At 41.7% G+C, this 17,388-nt stretch overlaps 1 protein-coding gene across 2 annotated transcripts; it reads left to right on the plus strand.

The window, feature by feature from the left end:
• Positions 1 to 1,465: 1,465 nt before the first annotated feature.
• On the plus strand, positions 1,466 to 16,649 carry PRPF18 (pre-mRNA processing factor 18). Of its 2 annotated transcripts, XM_012568844.5 has the most exons (11): positions 1,466 to 1,603; positions 3,153 to 3,230; positions 3,359 to 3,385; positions 6,129 to 6,233; positions 7,484 to 7,597; positions 9,364 to 9,510; positions 11,188 to 11,256; positions 12,001 to 12,141; positions 12,602 to 12,673; positions 14,836 to 14,991; positions 16,020 to 16,649. In XM_012568844.5, exons 1-11 carry the CDS (start codon positions 1,538 to 1,540, stop codon positions 16,098 to 16,100), a joined length of 1,056 nt encoding a protein of 351 aa, XP_012424298.1. In that variant the 5' UTR covers positions 1,466 to 1,537; the 3' UTR covers positions 16,101 to 16,649. The 2 variants fall into 2 exon arrangements, with proteins under 2 accessions (XP_012424298.1, XP_002192873.1); XM_002192837.7 differs by lacking the exon at positions 3,359 to 3,385.
• Positions 16,650 to 17,388: the final 739 nt, after the last annotated feature.

A 17,388-nucleotide genomic window follows, 5' to 3' on the forward strand; every position in this document is an offset into this window, starting at 1 on the left:
GGCCTAAGGTTGTGTATACTCTAGAATAAATCAAGGAGGCAGCTGGCACTCTGATACAAGCACCTGGATTCATTTACCCTAAAGGCCACTACAGAGTATTCCTATAGCCTCCCGACTTATGTCCTTACCCAAATGTAGGCACATTCCCCCAGGACTCATACAGACACATTCTTGGATGCTATCACCATCAGATGTGATATAATTTCCTTTTAGAGAGCTATGAGAAGCATAGGAGGGCTGTTCCTCTTTCCTCATTGCAAAGCAATTGCATTCAGGCCTGAGGTAAAGCAGTGCATGACTTCTAAATCCAAACCCTCCAGCCTGGGATTAAACAACTCCGGTAAACCACTGTGCCATTTTCTACAAGGAAGGGTCTTGACACATGGCTCAGGTTGTCCTAAAGTGGGTGAAAAGCCAGTTGTGATTACAACTCTCCAAAACAGCTACTGAAGCAATGGAGCCTACAATGAGAAAAGACAAGGAGGAAATCTGTGAGGACTTAAAGGTGAAAAAAAACCTGAGAGGAGTTCTTACTCATTCTTCAAAGTGTTTTCTGGACTCTTTGGACTTTACAAGCCACAAGATGGAAATAGCTGGAGAAAATCAGGTAAATAAGGAAAACAAGAGATTTCTTGATTATAGTACCTGTGTCACAAATGCTGAGTAGCTAATGACAAAAGCATTTAGCTCTGGGATGTGCACACTAAGGAGCTCAGTCCCTGCCAGCTGCCTCAGTCCTCAAGGCTTGAAGGAAGCAGATACCAGATACGACGGGCAACCCACCTTCCTACATGGCATTTGCACCCTGTGTGGCTGGCCAGTAACCAGCCTCATTAAATCATTTAGCTTGGAAAAGACCTTAAAAGCATCGAATCTAATCATTAACCCTGCTAAGTCCACCAATAACCACATCTCCATGTCCCACATCTACATATCTTTTAAATACCTCCCAGGATGGTGATTCCACCACTTCCCTGGACAGCCTGTCCCAGTGCTTGATAAAACTTTTGAAGAAGAATTTTTACCTGGCCATGATTTATCTGATATTAGCTGTCATCTGCAACCAAGGCCCATTGCATGAGGCACTGTACAAACACAGTCAGAGAGACTTTTCCCCAAAGATTTTTCAAGCTAAACAGAAAAGACAGCTGAATAAATTGCATGCAGACTCTATTTAAAGAACCTGTCAAGCACCATTTTGTAAAACCAGGAAAGACCCATGTCAAAATTGTATTTCACCTCTTTTGCCACATTCCTTGATACAAAGCCGCTATATTTTGGCTGTGTCTCATAACTACTGTCATTATACTGTCTGTGTATCACTTTAAACAATCTGCTTCCAACAACAGTTTGAGATCAGCGATACAGAAGGAGTTTTCCTGCTATCCAATGTGTCCCTGGCACATCCCGGGGCCACCTCCTGTCACCGCCAGACGGGCCCGACACGGTCCTCCCAGCCGCCAGGGGGCGCCGCGCGGCGCCGCGGCCTCCCCGGAAGTGACGGCCTTGTTTTCCTGCGCTGCTTCCCGAGGCCGCCATGGACATCCTGAAGCGGGAGATCAGCAGGAAGCGCCAGCAGCTGGAGGAGAAGGAGCTGCTGGGGGTGAGGGCGGCCGGCATGGACACCAGAAGCTGCCCGGGCTGTGGGCCCGGGGGTGAGGCGGGAGCGGCCCGGGATAGGCCGGGGAAGGGGGCGCGGAGCGGCCCAGGGCCGGGTTTCCCAAGGCCGGGATGAGCCAGGCCGGGATCGGGCTGGAGCCAGGAGGGGTCTGGGGGCCCAGGTGCAGCCTGGCTTCAGCCTCGCTGTGCTCCATGGGCTCTTGGGGCTGGTTTAGTTTATTTCGGGCACCGAGAGATGAGAAAAGTCAGTGCGAACTTTGGTGAGCAGAGTGTGGTTTGTTTCCTCCCCACAGCCGCGTTCTGTCCTTCCCCTACAGGGCCTGAACGGTGTGTGTGCCTGAAAACCCCATAGCCAGGCAGGGTGTGTGCGCCTAAAAACCCCATACCCGGGCAGGGTGTGTGCCTAAAAGCCCCATACCCGGGCAGGGTGTGTGTGCCTAAAAACCCCATACCCAGGTAGGGTGTGTGCCTAAAAACCCCATACCCGGGCAGGGTGTGTTTTCCTAAAATCCCCATACCCGGGCAGGTTGTGTGTGCCTAAAAACCCCATACCCGGGCAGGGTGTGTGTGCCTGAAAACCCCATACCCGGGCAGGGTGTGTGTGCCTAAAAGCCCCATACCCGGGCAGGGTGTGTGCCTAAAAACCCCATACCCGGGCAGGGTGTGTGCCTAAAAGCCCCATACCCGGGCAGGGTGTGTGTGCCTAAAAACCCCATACCCGGGCAGGGTGTGTGTGCCTGAAAACCCCATACCCGGGCAGGGTGTGTGTGCCTGAAAACCCCATACCCGGGCAGGGTGTGTGTGTCTAAAAACCCCATGCCCGGGTAGGGTGTGTGTGCCTAAAAACCCCATACCCGGGAAGGGTGTGTGTGCCTAAAAACCCCATACCCGGGCAGGGTGTGAGCAGTGTGTGTGTGCCTAAAACCCCCACAGTACAGCAGAGCCCCTTTCAGGGGTGTCTAATTTTGCATTTTGGCATCAGAGGCTGAAGGAGGGAGCTGCAGTCAGAGGCTGTTGTACGTCAAGCAGAGTGTGAAGGAAGAAGTTGTAGTTTGTACAAAAAGGGAAATGCTTTGGGGTGGCCATATTTTCCAGCTGTTGTGTGTCTGGAATGTCTTTCCAGGCATATTTTTACAAAGCTCCTCCAAGCAAGCTTATAAAATACTGTGTCTAAAGGTGATCTCTCCCACCCTCTTGATTTAATGTCAAATGATGTGTTTAGTATGCTTTATCTAAACAGCCTGGGCCTGGTTGTGCACATCTGAAGTCAAGCTTTACACCAGAGACCACCAAGGCCTTATGTGACAAAAAACTTGGGTTTTCTGAAGTACTGGCAAGCACATTGTACTTTTAATTCTGCTTGTATCTATGTCCTGCAAAGTAACTCTATATTGCTGATTTCAGAGGTGCTTCCAACTAGGCATCTCTGGGAAAGGATGTAGCTGGATTCACCAAGCCAAGTAAGAAAGTTTGGGCCATTTTTGCTCAACCATGCAAAACTGTGAACTGGTAACAGCTCTCCTCTCTTTTAGGGAAATAAGAAGTATTTCAAACGCAGTGAGCTAGCTAAAAAGGAGGAGGAGGCCTACTTCCAGAGATGTGGCTACAAGGTATGGAAATTGTTCTTCCAGGACTTGGTGTGTTTATTTTGAAGTCTGCATTTTTTTTTAATCAACAATATCAATGTTGTTAATGATAATTGTTGTTCTTTGTTCAATCTATTAATGTTGTACATTAGCCTGTAAATGAGAAGCCACCTGGAGAGGTATGACTTTCCAAAACCATTTTCAATGCAGGAAAAGATATGCATGACATACAGCTACTTAAGTTGGTGTTATGGTTTGGCTTTTGTTTCTTTTTTGTTTGTCTGTTTTTATTTGTGGAAAGCATGAAGTGGCTCGGGATCAAAGCTTGTCTTCCTTTCTTATAAATTGTGCTGTTAGGCATGAACACTGGATCTGATATAGCCACCTTCCTCCCCTTACTGAGAAAAATGGATACATTTGGATAATTTTATCTGATCTTCATTGTCAAAATGTCCAAAAGAAACCAGTATAGTGTGGGTGTGCATTAAAAAGATCTGCCAACTCTCCTAAATTTGTATTTGGATTTTGACCGTTGACCACCCAGCACTGAAGCTGTGCAACAACAGCATTTATGTTCTTGCTGGCAAAATATGAGAAACAATTGGTAACCTTGGGTGCATTTTGCAACAAATGGGTGATCTGGAAGGCTTTATCTGCCTTGTAATGGTGTCAGGGCAAGAGTTTACTGAAATTGAAAGAATGTTGTTGTCTTTTACAAGTGTGTGTGTGCCTGCCTGCCTGCCTGACGGGGTGTCTGGGAGGGAGGGGGGATGCATTCCCTGAGGAAGACAGTTTCATAATCTTGTTTGCTGTTAGAGGGCACAAATAGGAGCTTTGTTTTCCAGTGACCTTTACCCAGTTAGTGACTTATTCTGAAACCTTGATCTGTTAGTGCATATTTGAACATCAATGCCAAAATGATTCTCGGAACGCGCAGCATAAAGTCATGGGAAAGCTCTGTGAATCCAGCTGCTCTTCCAAGTGCAAATGGCTGCCTGATGCCTTTGGAGCATTAGCTTGAATTCTTCAGAACCTGATGTGGTTGGAGTTACCTGTGCTGCTGCAGCACCAGTTTGGGTGTGAAATGCAACCCTGACGATGGTTTTAAAATAAGTTACTTTGTTAAATTTAGTGTCTTTTTAGAGCCTCCCAGATTTCCTCATTGGTTCTTTACTCTGATAATGAGACATGGAACACAGACTGATTTCATTCTAAATGCAGGTGCTTTTTTACTTTGCTTAGACTTAATAAGTTGGAATAATTTCACTTGCTTGAAGAAAGCACTGAAACAAAAGTAACAGAGGTAGAGATACTGCTTATAACTTGGAGTCCAGCGGACAGAATGGATCAAATATTTTCTTCCAGTTCTGCTATCTCTTTATGATTTCAAGAATGTTTGTAAGTTAAAACTTGTATGTATCTTTCTTTTTTGGGAATATATTAAAAAAAAATTTACACCATTCTTCCATATTTTCTGTCCCCTGTCAATTCCTCCTTCCCTGCATTGATGGAAATTTTATTTACCCCTCCCTTTATGTGTTAAACATTGATATAATTGCCTTTCCCTTGTTCATTCCAAACATCTGTATTTGTAGGATTGATTTTTTTCTGTTTGCTAATACAGCATTGAATGTAGATTTGTACATCTGAAATTGCTGAATCTTGTAGCTGAAGCCCCAGGGGTGGATTCTGCCAGCCACATGGAGTCACACTGACACCTGAGGAAAGCTGGCACTGTGTCCTGAAAAAATAAAAAGCCTATTTAAAAAAAAATTTCTTCCTCAGATTGATCAACCCAAATATAGGCTGCCCATGCACAGGGAATGCTGCAGGCTGCTCTAGCATTCATTGGATTGTTTCCCTTTTAGCAAGTACAGAAAGGAAATAAATTAAGAATAAACAAGATATGAATGAGCACTGAAGAGGTTTCCATATTATAGGAATATTACCACCAGCAATCTGCTCCTGCTGTCAGAAGTGTTGAATATGAGCTTATGCAGGGAGCTGTAGTTACATGGCTGCTGTATCAAAGTTACTTTGATCAAAGAGTTGTTTTGCATTATTAAAATACTGAATAATGAAGAAGGGATGCTCTCTTTGATTCAGGGACCTTCTTTTAGACTAAGAGGAGTTGTTAAAGATATCCTGTTCCTATGAGGAGTTGTGTATTTTTTGGGTTTTTTTTGGGTTTTTTTTGGTTTTTTTTTTTTTTTTTTTACCTGTAAGAAACTGGCAAGGTTGTTAGAGAGGTGAGGTGCAATACCTAAAACAAGGTTGGAGAGGTGCATTACCTCTCAAAACCCAACAGAAACTGTGGATCACTGCTAACTGTGCTCAGCTTGCTGAAGCTGCAGGCAATAAACACTGTAACTGACACTGAACCTGAAAGAAGCAGCTCCACTCTCACCCTGCTCTGGGGTTTTCCTTCCTCCTGTCTGTGCATGTGCTGGTCCTGGGGAGCTGGATGAGGAAGTGAAGCAGGCTAGGAACAGTATTTGTGTTTGTCAGAGTATTTTCTGTTTGAATAATTTCCCCCTTCTGGTTCATCACACATTGATGCAAATGGTCTTGCATGAGTAAGATAGATGGAACAGGGGCAGGAATCAACAGGCAGAAGGTGGATTTGCTATTTTGGCACCAGTGCTGGCATCTGCCTGCTAAAGTGATAGCCAAACTTCAGCAATTGTCCTTTCTGTTTGCTGGAGAGAGTGCTTCCTGCAACCTGCAGAAGTGTTAGTTAATTACTGATACTATCAAAAACTTTTATTGTTTTGTGAGATGCAATTATGGACCATAAAACTGTGAAACTAAAGATTTATATTGTCATACTAAAGTCTGTGTTCCAGAGTTCTTGCCATCATTTCTCATCAATATCTGAGCTTGTTTCCATTGCAGATGAGTAACTTTGTTTGTTGAATGTAGGTACAGCAGCAGGAAGAGGAGGAGAAACCACTGGCAACTTCAAATCCAGTGCTGGAACTCGAACTGGCAGAGGAAAAGTTACCAATGACTCTTTCCAGACAGGAGGTAAAGTCAAAAACCATAAACTGACTCCTTGAGTTTACAGCAAATACACGTGGAATTTCTTGTTAGGGCTGTTTTATCTAGTTAACTGTACTTTTAATGGCAGTTTTATTTAATAATAGGCTTCCATTTTTAGCAGTCAGCAGTTAATGATCATCTTTGCTTACCAGGGCTCTGCTGTCCAATTGAGTGCATAGGGAGGTAGAGATGGGTAGAACCTCTCTGTTACAGGGATTTACACAGATGTTTTGTAACATTTTACAGCTCTTTCAGAGAGATACCCTGGATATCAGCATTATTCTTGGATAGCACTGAAGATGGCATGCTGACTTTTTCCAAGACTTATTTTTCCCTGAGCTTCTTTTCTTTGTAACTTGTTGGTCTGAGCACAAATTTAGAAACCAAGTTTTGGAAGTTCACATTAGCCTCTAGAGGAAACAGTCCTAAAGCTAGAGCAGCTAGGATGTTCTGTGCTTTTTCTAAGGATAAAAATGTCTATGTGGATTTAAGTTCACAAACAGATCCACACCCCAAAGCAGAAGCAGGAAGTTCAGAAGTACAGAATGCACTCTAATCTTGCAAATACTGAAATTCACAGCTGAGGTCCTCCAAGCATGTCACACCTTCCCTTAATTGGTCAGGATATTCAGGTTTTTACAGGACATGTGATGGGGGCTGTTGGTTTTGTGTTTGGTTTGAGGTTTGAATCCAGTTGAGGGAGGCTTTTTCACTCCTGATATATCTACTTTTAAAGTAACTATCCCATTAGATTTTGGGACCTCATATTTCCCAAATGCTTAATGATGGGGATTTTCAGCAGATCATCTCGTAGATGTGCTGGGACAACCTGCAGCCCAGTTCATATTTTTATTCCCAAGACAAATAGGTGAGTGAGATTATTGTCAAGTTCCTTTGTGATTTTGAAAATGGTCTTTAAGCCCTGCCAGAGGGATTATTTTTTTGTATATTTATTTGAATGAGTCAGAGGAGGAACAAGTTTGGCTGTATCAAATAGCCTGGGATTTTATGCAAAATTTGGATGAGTAATATTTAGAATGACCTTTCACTGAAATACCGTGGGAATTTTATATTTAGATTGTAAAGTGTCTGGAACATTTTTCTACTGCTTAAAATATTGCCATTTCCTCTCCAGACCAGCTCAGCTTGTTATTCTAAGCAAAGTAAATAAATCTGTCATTCTGGATTTTATTTTGCTTCCTTTATTAGTCAGGGAGTACTTTGATTCTTTTCAGGTTATCAGGAGGTTACGAGAGAGGGGTGAGCCCATCAGGCTGTTTGGAGAGACAGATTATGATGCATTTCAACGTCTGAGGAAAATAGAAATTCTTGCACCTGAAGTGAACAAGGTAAGCCTGGCTCTTAGTTACTTATTTGTGGTGGGATAATGAATAAGTAACCCTAGAAAAGTTACTGAAAATCATTTTTTACTAACTGTTAATTTTCAGGAGGGGGGAGTGATAGACAGCAAAGGGAATATGGGCTTTTCTCTCTTTTTTTTTTTTTTTTTTTTTTCTGAGAAACTATGTTAAATATCAGTGTTTTGTGCACAATTATGATTAAGTTACAGAGTTCTGCCCTAGAAACCTACCAGGCCCTTGTCATTTGGAAAAAGGGCCTTCAGGTGGCATTAATATTCCAGCTTGTTCTGCCCCTGCTCTTTTAATGAGCAGAGAACAGTCATTTACTGTTACAATAATCCTGTATTGTGATTATGTGCACCCCTGAGAAGGCACAGGTAACTAAGAGCAGAACTGCATATTGTCTCTCTGGGATATAATGATTTTTCAAATCCCTGGATTACAGAGCTATAACTTGTTATGGAAGTATAATTTTTCCCCCGTCCCTTTGAAGTAGCCATCAGCTCAAAAACTGTCTTGAAGATCTAATTAATTTACTCATTTTGTCTTAAGGAATGATCAGTTAAATGAGGAGATACAGTTAGGGCTTCTTTTGCATTCACTGTTAAGCAAATTTACAGCTGTACTAACAGAGTGACAATTTGCATTTTCTTCCCTAATTTGTGCCAAACTGAATTGTTTTAAATGTCTTTCCTGGGGCTGCCCATAAAAGAGAAGCTTTTTCCTCTCCAAGTCTTCAAAATAAAGATAAACAGATCTAGAAATAGAAGCTCTGCTAATGAAAGCTTCCCCTCCAGCAACATCGATCACAGGAGCAGGATTAGGAAATAGAGAGCCCACAAATAGGGTTGTGCTGGATTTTTGTTACGTGTTTCAGTCACTCCTGTTGCTCTCTAGGGGAATTCTGCATGTTGCTTAGTCAATCAGCCTTGTGGTTCAGACATTTTTAGAGTAACTAAATGATTAATAGAAATGCTCCAGACAGCTGAGTATGATGATGGAAGAGGGGAAGTAACTGTGCATATCCATTCCCTGTGGAGTGGCTGGATTTATGTGAGGGTAAGAAATGTCATACTCCTTTATAGAGCTGTATATTTTATGTCTCAAGATGAGAAGACAAATCCTTCAGCTGTGGTTAAGGCGAATTTTCTGTTCTGTTTGAAAGAACCTTATAACTTATATATATATGGTTTTAAACTGATTTTGGGTTTTTTAGTCACCTCTTCTAAAGTTGAGGGTTTTAAGCAGTGAGTCCATAATAAAACATTCTGCTATGTTTAAGTAATTTGTAATAAAAGGAAACAGTGTTATTGTTTTATGTCTGGCACTGAAGGAATGAGACAGACTTACAGCTATTTTCAGGGCAGATGTGAAGACTTGTAGAGCTGCTGATGATTGTGGTCTGGTTTTCATTTGTTTTGGGGTTGTTCAGTGCATTGCTTGGAGAAAATGACTTGAAGAAAGTCCTAGAGGCTGATTCCATCCTCCAACCTTTTTGTTTTTGGTGAAGATACTGTAAAATTTTTCATAGGTATGCGTGTTTCAGAAGTTCATGCACCTGCTTTTTGTTAAGTGCTGAAGCAGAAACTGTTGTTGGAGTCCAGTTAAATTCAAACAACACTAAACCCTTATATGTGTTTTTACAGAATTTGCACCTTAAACAAAAGTTAGATGCTCACTGTGACAGTACTGAACTGCTTTTATTTACTTGAGGGTTTTTTATAAACTAGTATTTTTTTTTCCCTGTTTTCTAGGGCCTGAGAAATGACCTTAAGGCTGCTTTGGATAAGATTGATCAGCAGTACCTGAATGAAATTGTGGGTGGTCAAGAAGCAGGAGATGATGACTCCCAAAATGACCTGAAAGTCCATGAGGAGAACACTACAATTGAAGAACTAGAAGTATGGGCTAGGTCATGATTAAGGATGTTAGATATAGCATGTTGCTTTGAGAAAGCTTCGGGATTGTTGACTTCTTTTCAACAGCTGACTTAGATATTTTGAAGTAATGTTAAGGAGAAAATTTAGGTTTCCAAGCCTGGAGTTGCACTGTAGGTGCCTACAAGAGACAAATGAAAACTCAAGTGGTCTTTGTTTACAGCACTTCATCCCAAAGGGGACAGGTGTTGCCTGCAAAGACAGTGATACAGTAGATTCATTCTGCAAGATTTCAGAAGGAGAGAATTTAATTCCAATACATTACCTGGTTATAAATGCCAAAGCCTTTCCAATGAATAGTTGAGAGGGTAATAAGGTCAGTACTAATTAATTTTCCCTATACAAGGAATGAGGACTCTGAAAAATAGACACACAGAAAGAATGTTTGATATGAGAACATCTAGGACAAAAAAAAGTGAGCATCAGAAGTAGGCAGACCACAAGAAATATAAGTGCAGAGATAATGTGTCCCAGAACCTTGAGTGCAAATGGCTGCTCTGTTCTGAAAGAATCCTGTGGTGTTTGTGTGAGTGAGTGGAGAGTGAGTGCCAGGAAATGCATTCAGCACCTGGTATTTCAGGATAATATTTTGAAAAGCACATTAACTTGAGCTGAAGACTTTTACCCTTAATCTTCAAAACTCTTTGCAGGAGTTAATCTTCATAACATCCTTCCAAAAGGGTGTTTAAGAAATAATACGATTTATAACTGAAAGCTGAAATGAATACATTATTATTAAGAAATAGTCTGGGTTTTTTGTTAATGCTGCCAGGGGTTCTGGTTTAAAATAATTGCAGTGCCAGAGTGGATAGCAGCAGTTGTATTGGAGCTGCATTTTATTGATGTGTTAGCTCTCAAAATAACCCCTTTCTGTGGTAGTAGGGCAGGCTTAGTTTGAGCCATGCAAGCAATCTTTTTTGAAAAAGTTTGTAAACACCACATCTTAATTTTATATTACTTTAGCTGTATTGCCTTGAGCATAAAGGCTTACATTGAATTTGACTCCAAATCTAGGAGATGTTCTAAAATAAAACTCACTTTGGAAACATGAGGGCAATGGAAATTGATTCTAAATCGATCTATACCTACTGGAAAATGTTTATAAAACTTACTGTTAGTATTTACAGTTTTGACGTTTTGGCAGGATGGTGGAGTATTGGAGCATATAGCTGGGCTTTTTGTGTTTGTTGCTTGGTTTTGGGGTTTTTTAAAAAATTTTGTTCCCTCAAATTCACAGTTGCAATTAAATGACAAAAAGCCCCACTACATCAGAGAATTGAAATAGCATAACAAAATAAGTAGGTTAATTGATGGCTTTGGGGATCTCAAAAAATGCAGTGCACCCATAGTTCCCCTTAATATAGTGCTGTCAGACAGCTGCTAATTATGCCAATAATTTAGTAGTTAATGACTGAAGAATTACTGTTGCATTGACTTTTCATAAATAATCATACTGCCATTGTGATGTAAATGTTTGTAATAGATGAATGAATTTTAGTAGCATTTGTAGCTGTTTCATGACCAGTGTTTGGAATTTCTTGAGGAATTTATTGCAGTTTGTGGTGCAGTGAATCATGCTCTGCTGTGGTGCTGCTGGCAGACTAGACAAAGTAGAAATAATGGCCTTTTTTTCCCCTCCAGGCTTTGGGAGAATCCTTAGGACGGGGTGATGATCACTATGATATGGACATCATAACAAAGTTCTTGAAGGTAACAAACTCTAATTATTCTGTAGTTGTGTCATATTATTACTGCCATGCAGATACATTTCAAGAATAGAAGGGTAGGTTTCAGCTGTTTGTGAGGAAAATCTCACATGTGCAAGATGTGGGTTTTTTGAAATGCTTGGCACTCCACAGCCTTTGTTAGTCACAACAGTGACTTGTGCCAGATGTGGGAAAGAGCTCTTGGGAGAGCAGCATTCTTCAGAATCTGGTCCTGCTTTTCCAGACAAAATAAATACGGTTTTGATTTTCGTGTGATATTTGAGGCAGTTGTTTGTAGTTGCCTCTGTGTGGTACTGTGGCATCAAAACCTTTGGAGGAGTTTCCATGGAGTAGTGCAAGCTGAATTGGAATGTCACCTAATACTGTTAGTGAAATTAGAGAGTTTTAAAGGAAGTCCACAGGTTCAAGTGGATGGCAGGAAATTGTTTCCTTGTTTCCTGGCAAAAAATCTGTGTTCCCTCTCAGCCCCGTCAGCCACTGCCTGTGTAACTGTTGTGGTAAGCAAAGTCAGAGCAAGAGTTGAAGCTTTAATTTGTGTGTGCACATTTAAGATAAGAGAGTTGTTCCTGTCTCTCCTTACCTATCCTTCTGAAAAAGGTTTCACTTTCTTAACTCAAGATTTCTCCAAAACACTCACTTCACCTTGCTTGCTTAGCCCTCTGTTCTGCCTGCTGTGCCGGGAAGTCACTAGATGGCACCATGACACTGATGTGCTTGCTCCCTGCAGTTCCTCCTGGGAGTTTGGGCCAAGGAGCTGAATGCCAGAGAGGACTACGTGAAGCGCGGCGTGCAGGGGAAGCTGAACAGCGCCACGCAGAAGCAGACCGAGTCCTACCTGCGCCCGCTCTTCAGGAAGCTCCGCAAGAGGGTCAGTCCCCTCCTAATGCCACTTAATCCTTTGCTTTCCCAATACCCAGCATCAGGGCCCTTGCCAGGGCACTGCTAGCCTCACTGAAGGAGAGAGCATAAACGAGTTGGTCACAGGCTCTGTATCTAGAGCTCCTGACACCCAGTTCTGACTTCATCCCAGTCAGTGAAATCTGCCCACCCACTGCTTTTCCAGCTGTTTAAAGCAGCACCTGCTCCCTGGGTTGCAAACATGACAGAAAATTGGGGTTGCATTTTGCACTTTGCCATCAGCTACCAGGTGTAACCGGTTAACCTCTGCTCTTCAGATCCTTCATCTGAATATTTAACGTGTTTTCCTTTGTGAAACTCCTCAAGCAAGAGTAGTTGCTAAACTTTGCATAAATGCTGAGTAAGACGATTTTCCTGAGCTGCTGTTCTGAAGTAAATGTCTTTTTTTTCCTTTCCCCTCTCTCCTGTAGACACTTCCTGCAGACATCAAAGAATCAATAACAGATATTATTAAATTTATGTTGCAAAGAGAATACGTGAAGGTACGTTTGTACTTCTCCGTCATGTTCACGCTGTCTGGTTATAAAAGATTGAGTTTATTGCTTCAGCGTTCCCTTTTTTTTTTTTTTTTTTCATTTTGAAGATGCATAGCTGGAAATACAACATCTATCCCAACAAAATAAAAAAAAATGTGAAATGTTAGGCTCTAAGTAGTGTTTGATCCACAGCCTGACAGAAGATCTTTCGAGGTTCATGAAACTGCACAGCTTTGTAAACATGAAGAAAGTTTTTCTCAGAGATGGGTATGTTAAGTTGCAGAGGCATTCCTCAAGGGGAAATCTGATGTTCTAAGGTTAAGTGAAGGTACTGAATAGTAATAGGCTGTTGATGATTAATTAATTAGGAATTAATTGAGGCAGGCTGAGTTATTTCATATGAGGCACTGTCCCTTTCTTTGTCTACACTCATATTAAGTGGCCTGGTAAGGTTGAGGTAAGTTAATGAGAAGATTTTTTGGATGAAGTCTTCTCACTGCAGGAGGCAGAAGTACTTTGGGACACAAGATCAAAGGCACTATTAGGTTTTATTTGCCTTCAGAAATGAAATACCAATAGCATTTGCTGAAGCAGCTTGTATATGTAGAGGAAACTGAGCTGTCTTTTGCCTTCAAATTTCTGGTATTTCTTACTATTCTTGTGAGGATTTGGCATAATTTGTCAAGTAAGCAAGCAAACTTGCTTTTGATGCTGAAAAAAACTTTGTATGGCCTAAGGCAAATGTAATCCAAATCATTTGGAAGCAGAACTGAACAGTGGGATGTAGGATAATGGGATTTTATTTTGAAGCATTTTTCTCTCTTGGTTGTCATCATTATGTGGAAATTCCCTTTCCAATACCTTCTCCAACTAATGAGCATGCAGGAATGTGTTGTATCTGGGTGAATCAGCAGTGCTTCTTTCTCCTGGAGGTGCTTGCCTTTAAGTAAACCTCACAGAGATTTTGGATTACTTGAGTGCACATTTGGATATTTTGTTGTTTGTTTTTGCTTTTTTTACATTAGGCTAATGCTTTTACAGATACTCCCATCCTTTTCAATTTTACTTCCTAAGGGAATTGCCTCTTTTTGTCTGCTCTTGTCTTCTGTCTCTTTTTGCCTGCTGCTCGCTTTGTGCACCCTAGTGAATACTGTTAGCCACAAATTCTTGCTGCTTTGTTAGTTGAAAAGCTTGGAAGATTTTAATTTTGAAATCAATGTGTTGACATCAGACAAGTGCCAGAATGCAAGATTTCCACTCGGCCTTAATTAACCCTTTTGTGACACTCCTGCAAGGGTCTTTAATTGCATGTTCACATACTGTTTAATCACAAACATATATTTAAGTCAGCAAATAGGTATTTGACTAAGACTGTTCAGATTCTGCCTCATGCAGATGATGACTAAGCTCTGTCCTCTCTTCAGGCTTGCCTTTAGCTCTGTCTGCACCCCTGCCTTGTTCATTATTCACCTCCCAGTTTGTTCAGTGCTAGTTGGAAAGAATCTGCACCCACTGGTCATGATTGCTGCTTCTTATTGTCCAGTTTCTGAATAGGAGGTGATAAATGAACTCTTTATCAGTGAGTTTTGTTGCTGCTCTCTAATAGAGAAGGAATATCCTGTTCCACGTCCTTCAGGTTTTTTCTGTAATTGAATCTGTCACTTGCTGGTTCTCAGTTGTTATGTTGGGTTTTCTTAAGCTCTATACTTCTCTTCCTTTCTGCCTTTCTTTCTATTAATCTTCCATTTGAGTTTTATCCCTGTTTTTCCCCAGGAATGTTTTCTGTTACAGCTTTAAAACAGGAGCTGTGCTCTTGATGAGGAAATTGCTGATTGATTTACTGCTGCTACTGCTCTGGCCTTAAGCATGGTTACAAATGTAACCTTATTTAACCAGAGATGGTTGAGTTGAAAATAATCCCAGTAAACCTTAGTTTTGGTCAAGGTGACCAGACTGCCTTATCCAGTTCTTTTTTTTCACAAGGAAAGTCCCTAGTCCTTGCTTCCCTCAGAGTTCCACGTGGGAAGGTGCGTTGTGCAGTTGGTTAATACCGTGCTGTGACACCGGATCAAAGAGACTGGAAAGGGGGTTTAACTGCCCCTGGCAGAGCAAAAATGCTTTGCGTGGTGCAGTTCCTGTGCTGCTCAGTGCTGCCCTTCCCTCTGCAGGCCAACGATGCCTACCTGCAGATGGCCATTGGCAACGCTCCCTGGCCCATCGGCGTCACCATGGTCGGCATCCACGCGCGCACGGGGCGCGAGAAGATTTTCTCCAAGCACGTGGCCCACGTGCTCAACGATGAAACTCAGAGGAAATACATACAGGTAATGTCAGCTTTGGCAATCCAACAGGTCTGCTTGTGTAGGGGGATCCTTGAGAAACATCAGTGTCAGGTGATGTGGTAAAAGGGTCCCAGAAATGGACAGGTTTAGTTTCTGTCAGGCATAACATCTAATTAACAGTAGCTCATCCTGGACCTAAAGGCTCTTCAGTGCTGGGCCAGGAACAGTCTAATGGGTTTTTCTGAACTGCTGTGATCCTGCACGAACACCAAAGCAGCTGTGAAGACAGGCTTGATTCTCCTGAGGCCTCTCACTGCTTAACTTGTGCTTTAAACATGCACAGAATTTAATACTGTAAAATTCAGTACTTCTGACTACTTCTGCAACTAGATAAATGCATTAATTAATAAATTCAAGAATCTGACAGGGACATGACTCTGCCATCTTAGAGTACAGTGTCACTGCTAAATTACACTTCCACCACAGCAGTTGGTTTTCTTCTTTGTTAGACTTTTCTGTGTGACTTGAAAGTAAGTAATCACAGGGCTCCTGTCATGTTGTTTTTTTGCAATTGATGGCTTGAAAGAACTGAAAAGTCCACATTCTGTCTTTCTCCTTGATTGTTTCACTTTCCCTCTGTGAGGTCCTGTGTCCACAGTTCTCCTGAGAAGTGCTTAGTTCTTGCCTTGGCTCTGGAGCTTGTTTTGAAATTGCTTTTTGCTCTTTAGAATGAATTTTAATATTCAGCTTTCTTGAAAATGTCTTTAAATATGATATATCATTTGCTCCCTTGGTGATAAAGAGGGATTAAAGAATTGCTGTGATCCTTCACTGTGAATCTTACCAGGTGGGATTGAAGCTGTAGCCTTTTTGATATTGCCACACAAACTCCTCTAATATTGAAGAGAACCTCAAACTTTAAACAGAATAACTACCAAAATAAAAATCCCAACCTCAAAATAGCAGCCTTTTCTTTTTAATTCTTCTTGTTAAGCTTAAGAATACTGTATCAAACTTGTTCAACAGCTGCAGCCTTATTACAGAATTGTCCTTGTTTTGTTGATTCCTAGGGGCTGAAGAGACTCATGACCATTTGTCAGAAGCACTTCCCAACAGACCCATCCAAATGTGTGGAGTACAACGCACTGTGAGGCTCTGCAGGGGCCAGGCTGGACTCACATTTCAGTCTCCAACACCCAGAGAGGATGGAAGAGGCAGACTTTGAGCCTGAACACCAACAAGAACTTGGGGTGGGCTTTGCAAGAAAAGTAGAAAGGAGGTTTTTTTACAGCTTCCTTTTTCCAAGCCCCGTTTATTTAGGTTTATTTTGAAATCTGCATACCTTTTGCTGAACACATCCAATGTACAGCACAGGGATGGGTTTTGAAGAGTTTAAGACCAAGACAATGACCAAGGGATAATTCACATGACAACTGCTTTTATTTCAGTTTGTTATTCAGGGAACTGTGCAGATTGAACTGTTTCCCATATTTTAGAGCTTTAGGTGAGTTCAGCCCTGCAAGGGAGCATATGTGGAACTTTTTTGGCTGCTTTTGCATTGGAGACTGATGTGAGGAGATGATTAGAGGGAAGCAGTTGAATCTGAATCTTGGTTATTTCTGTAAATATAAAGACTTTATTGGCTAATCTTTCATGTGGTATTTATCAGGAATAAAAAAAAAAGGTTTATATATTTCTCAGCCTCAGTGCAAAGAGTTTTTGATCTTGAATGCATCTGATTTGGCTTTTTTTTTTTTTTTTGGTAACATTTTTAATATAAACCTTCTGGGCTTGGGGGAAGTAATCTTGCGGCTCTTGAGGCTTTCAAATTCCATCTTTATACATCTGGAGAAAATTTTCAGTCTGCTGGGCATTGCAGAGAAAATTGGGACCTCCCATGACCATGAACAGTAGTTTTAGCAGCCACAAATCTTTACCATTGTGTATCCTGACTGGGAATGGTGAGGAAACTCATGGGAATGATGATATCTTATTCTGCATAAACAGTGAACTGTTGAAACTTTGTTAGTTTTGAGCAGAGCCACTTCCTGAAGAAATGTGTCACTATTCTATTGAATGGGTTTGTCTGGGTGCTCACCTGGACTGGCAGCTTGGAGCAGGAACTGGAGCCCTCTTCTCAAGGAGTGACTCCCTTGGGTGTTTGCAGTGTCCTGTGGCACAGGGAGAGGTCCTGGGGCATATGAGCTGGGAGGAGTATCTTGGAGAAATTCAGGTTCTTCTGCAGACTCTCTCAGATTCTGAAGTGCTTCTTTGGACACAGGAGATTTTCAGTGTGGAGTGTTTGAACCCAGAGAAAATGTCAAGAGCTTAGAGTATAGAAGTAATAAAATGAGGCTGATGAGACCTCACTGTCTCCTTGGGGAGGAGATGGGGATTTGTGGGGAGCAGCTGGGCAGATGTCAAGAGCATGGAAGAGTT

The sequence above is a fragment of the Taeniopygia guttata genome, chromosome 1A, assembly GCF_048771995.1.
Source record: "Taeniopygia guttata chromosome 1A, bTaeGut7.mat, whole genome shotgun sequence".
Classification (NCBI taxonomy): Eukaryota; Metazoa; Chordata; class Aves; order Passeriformes; family Estrildidae; genus Taeniopygia; species Taeniopygia guttata.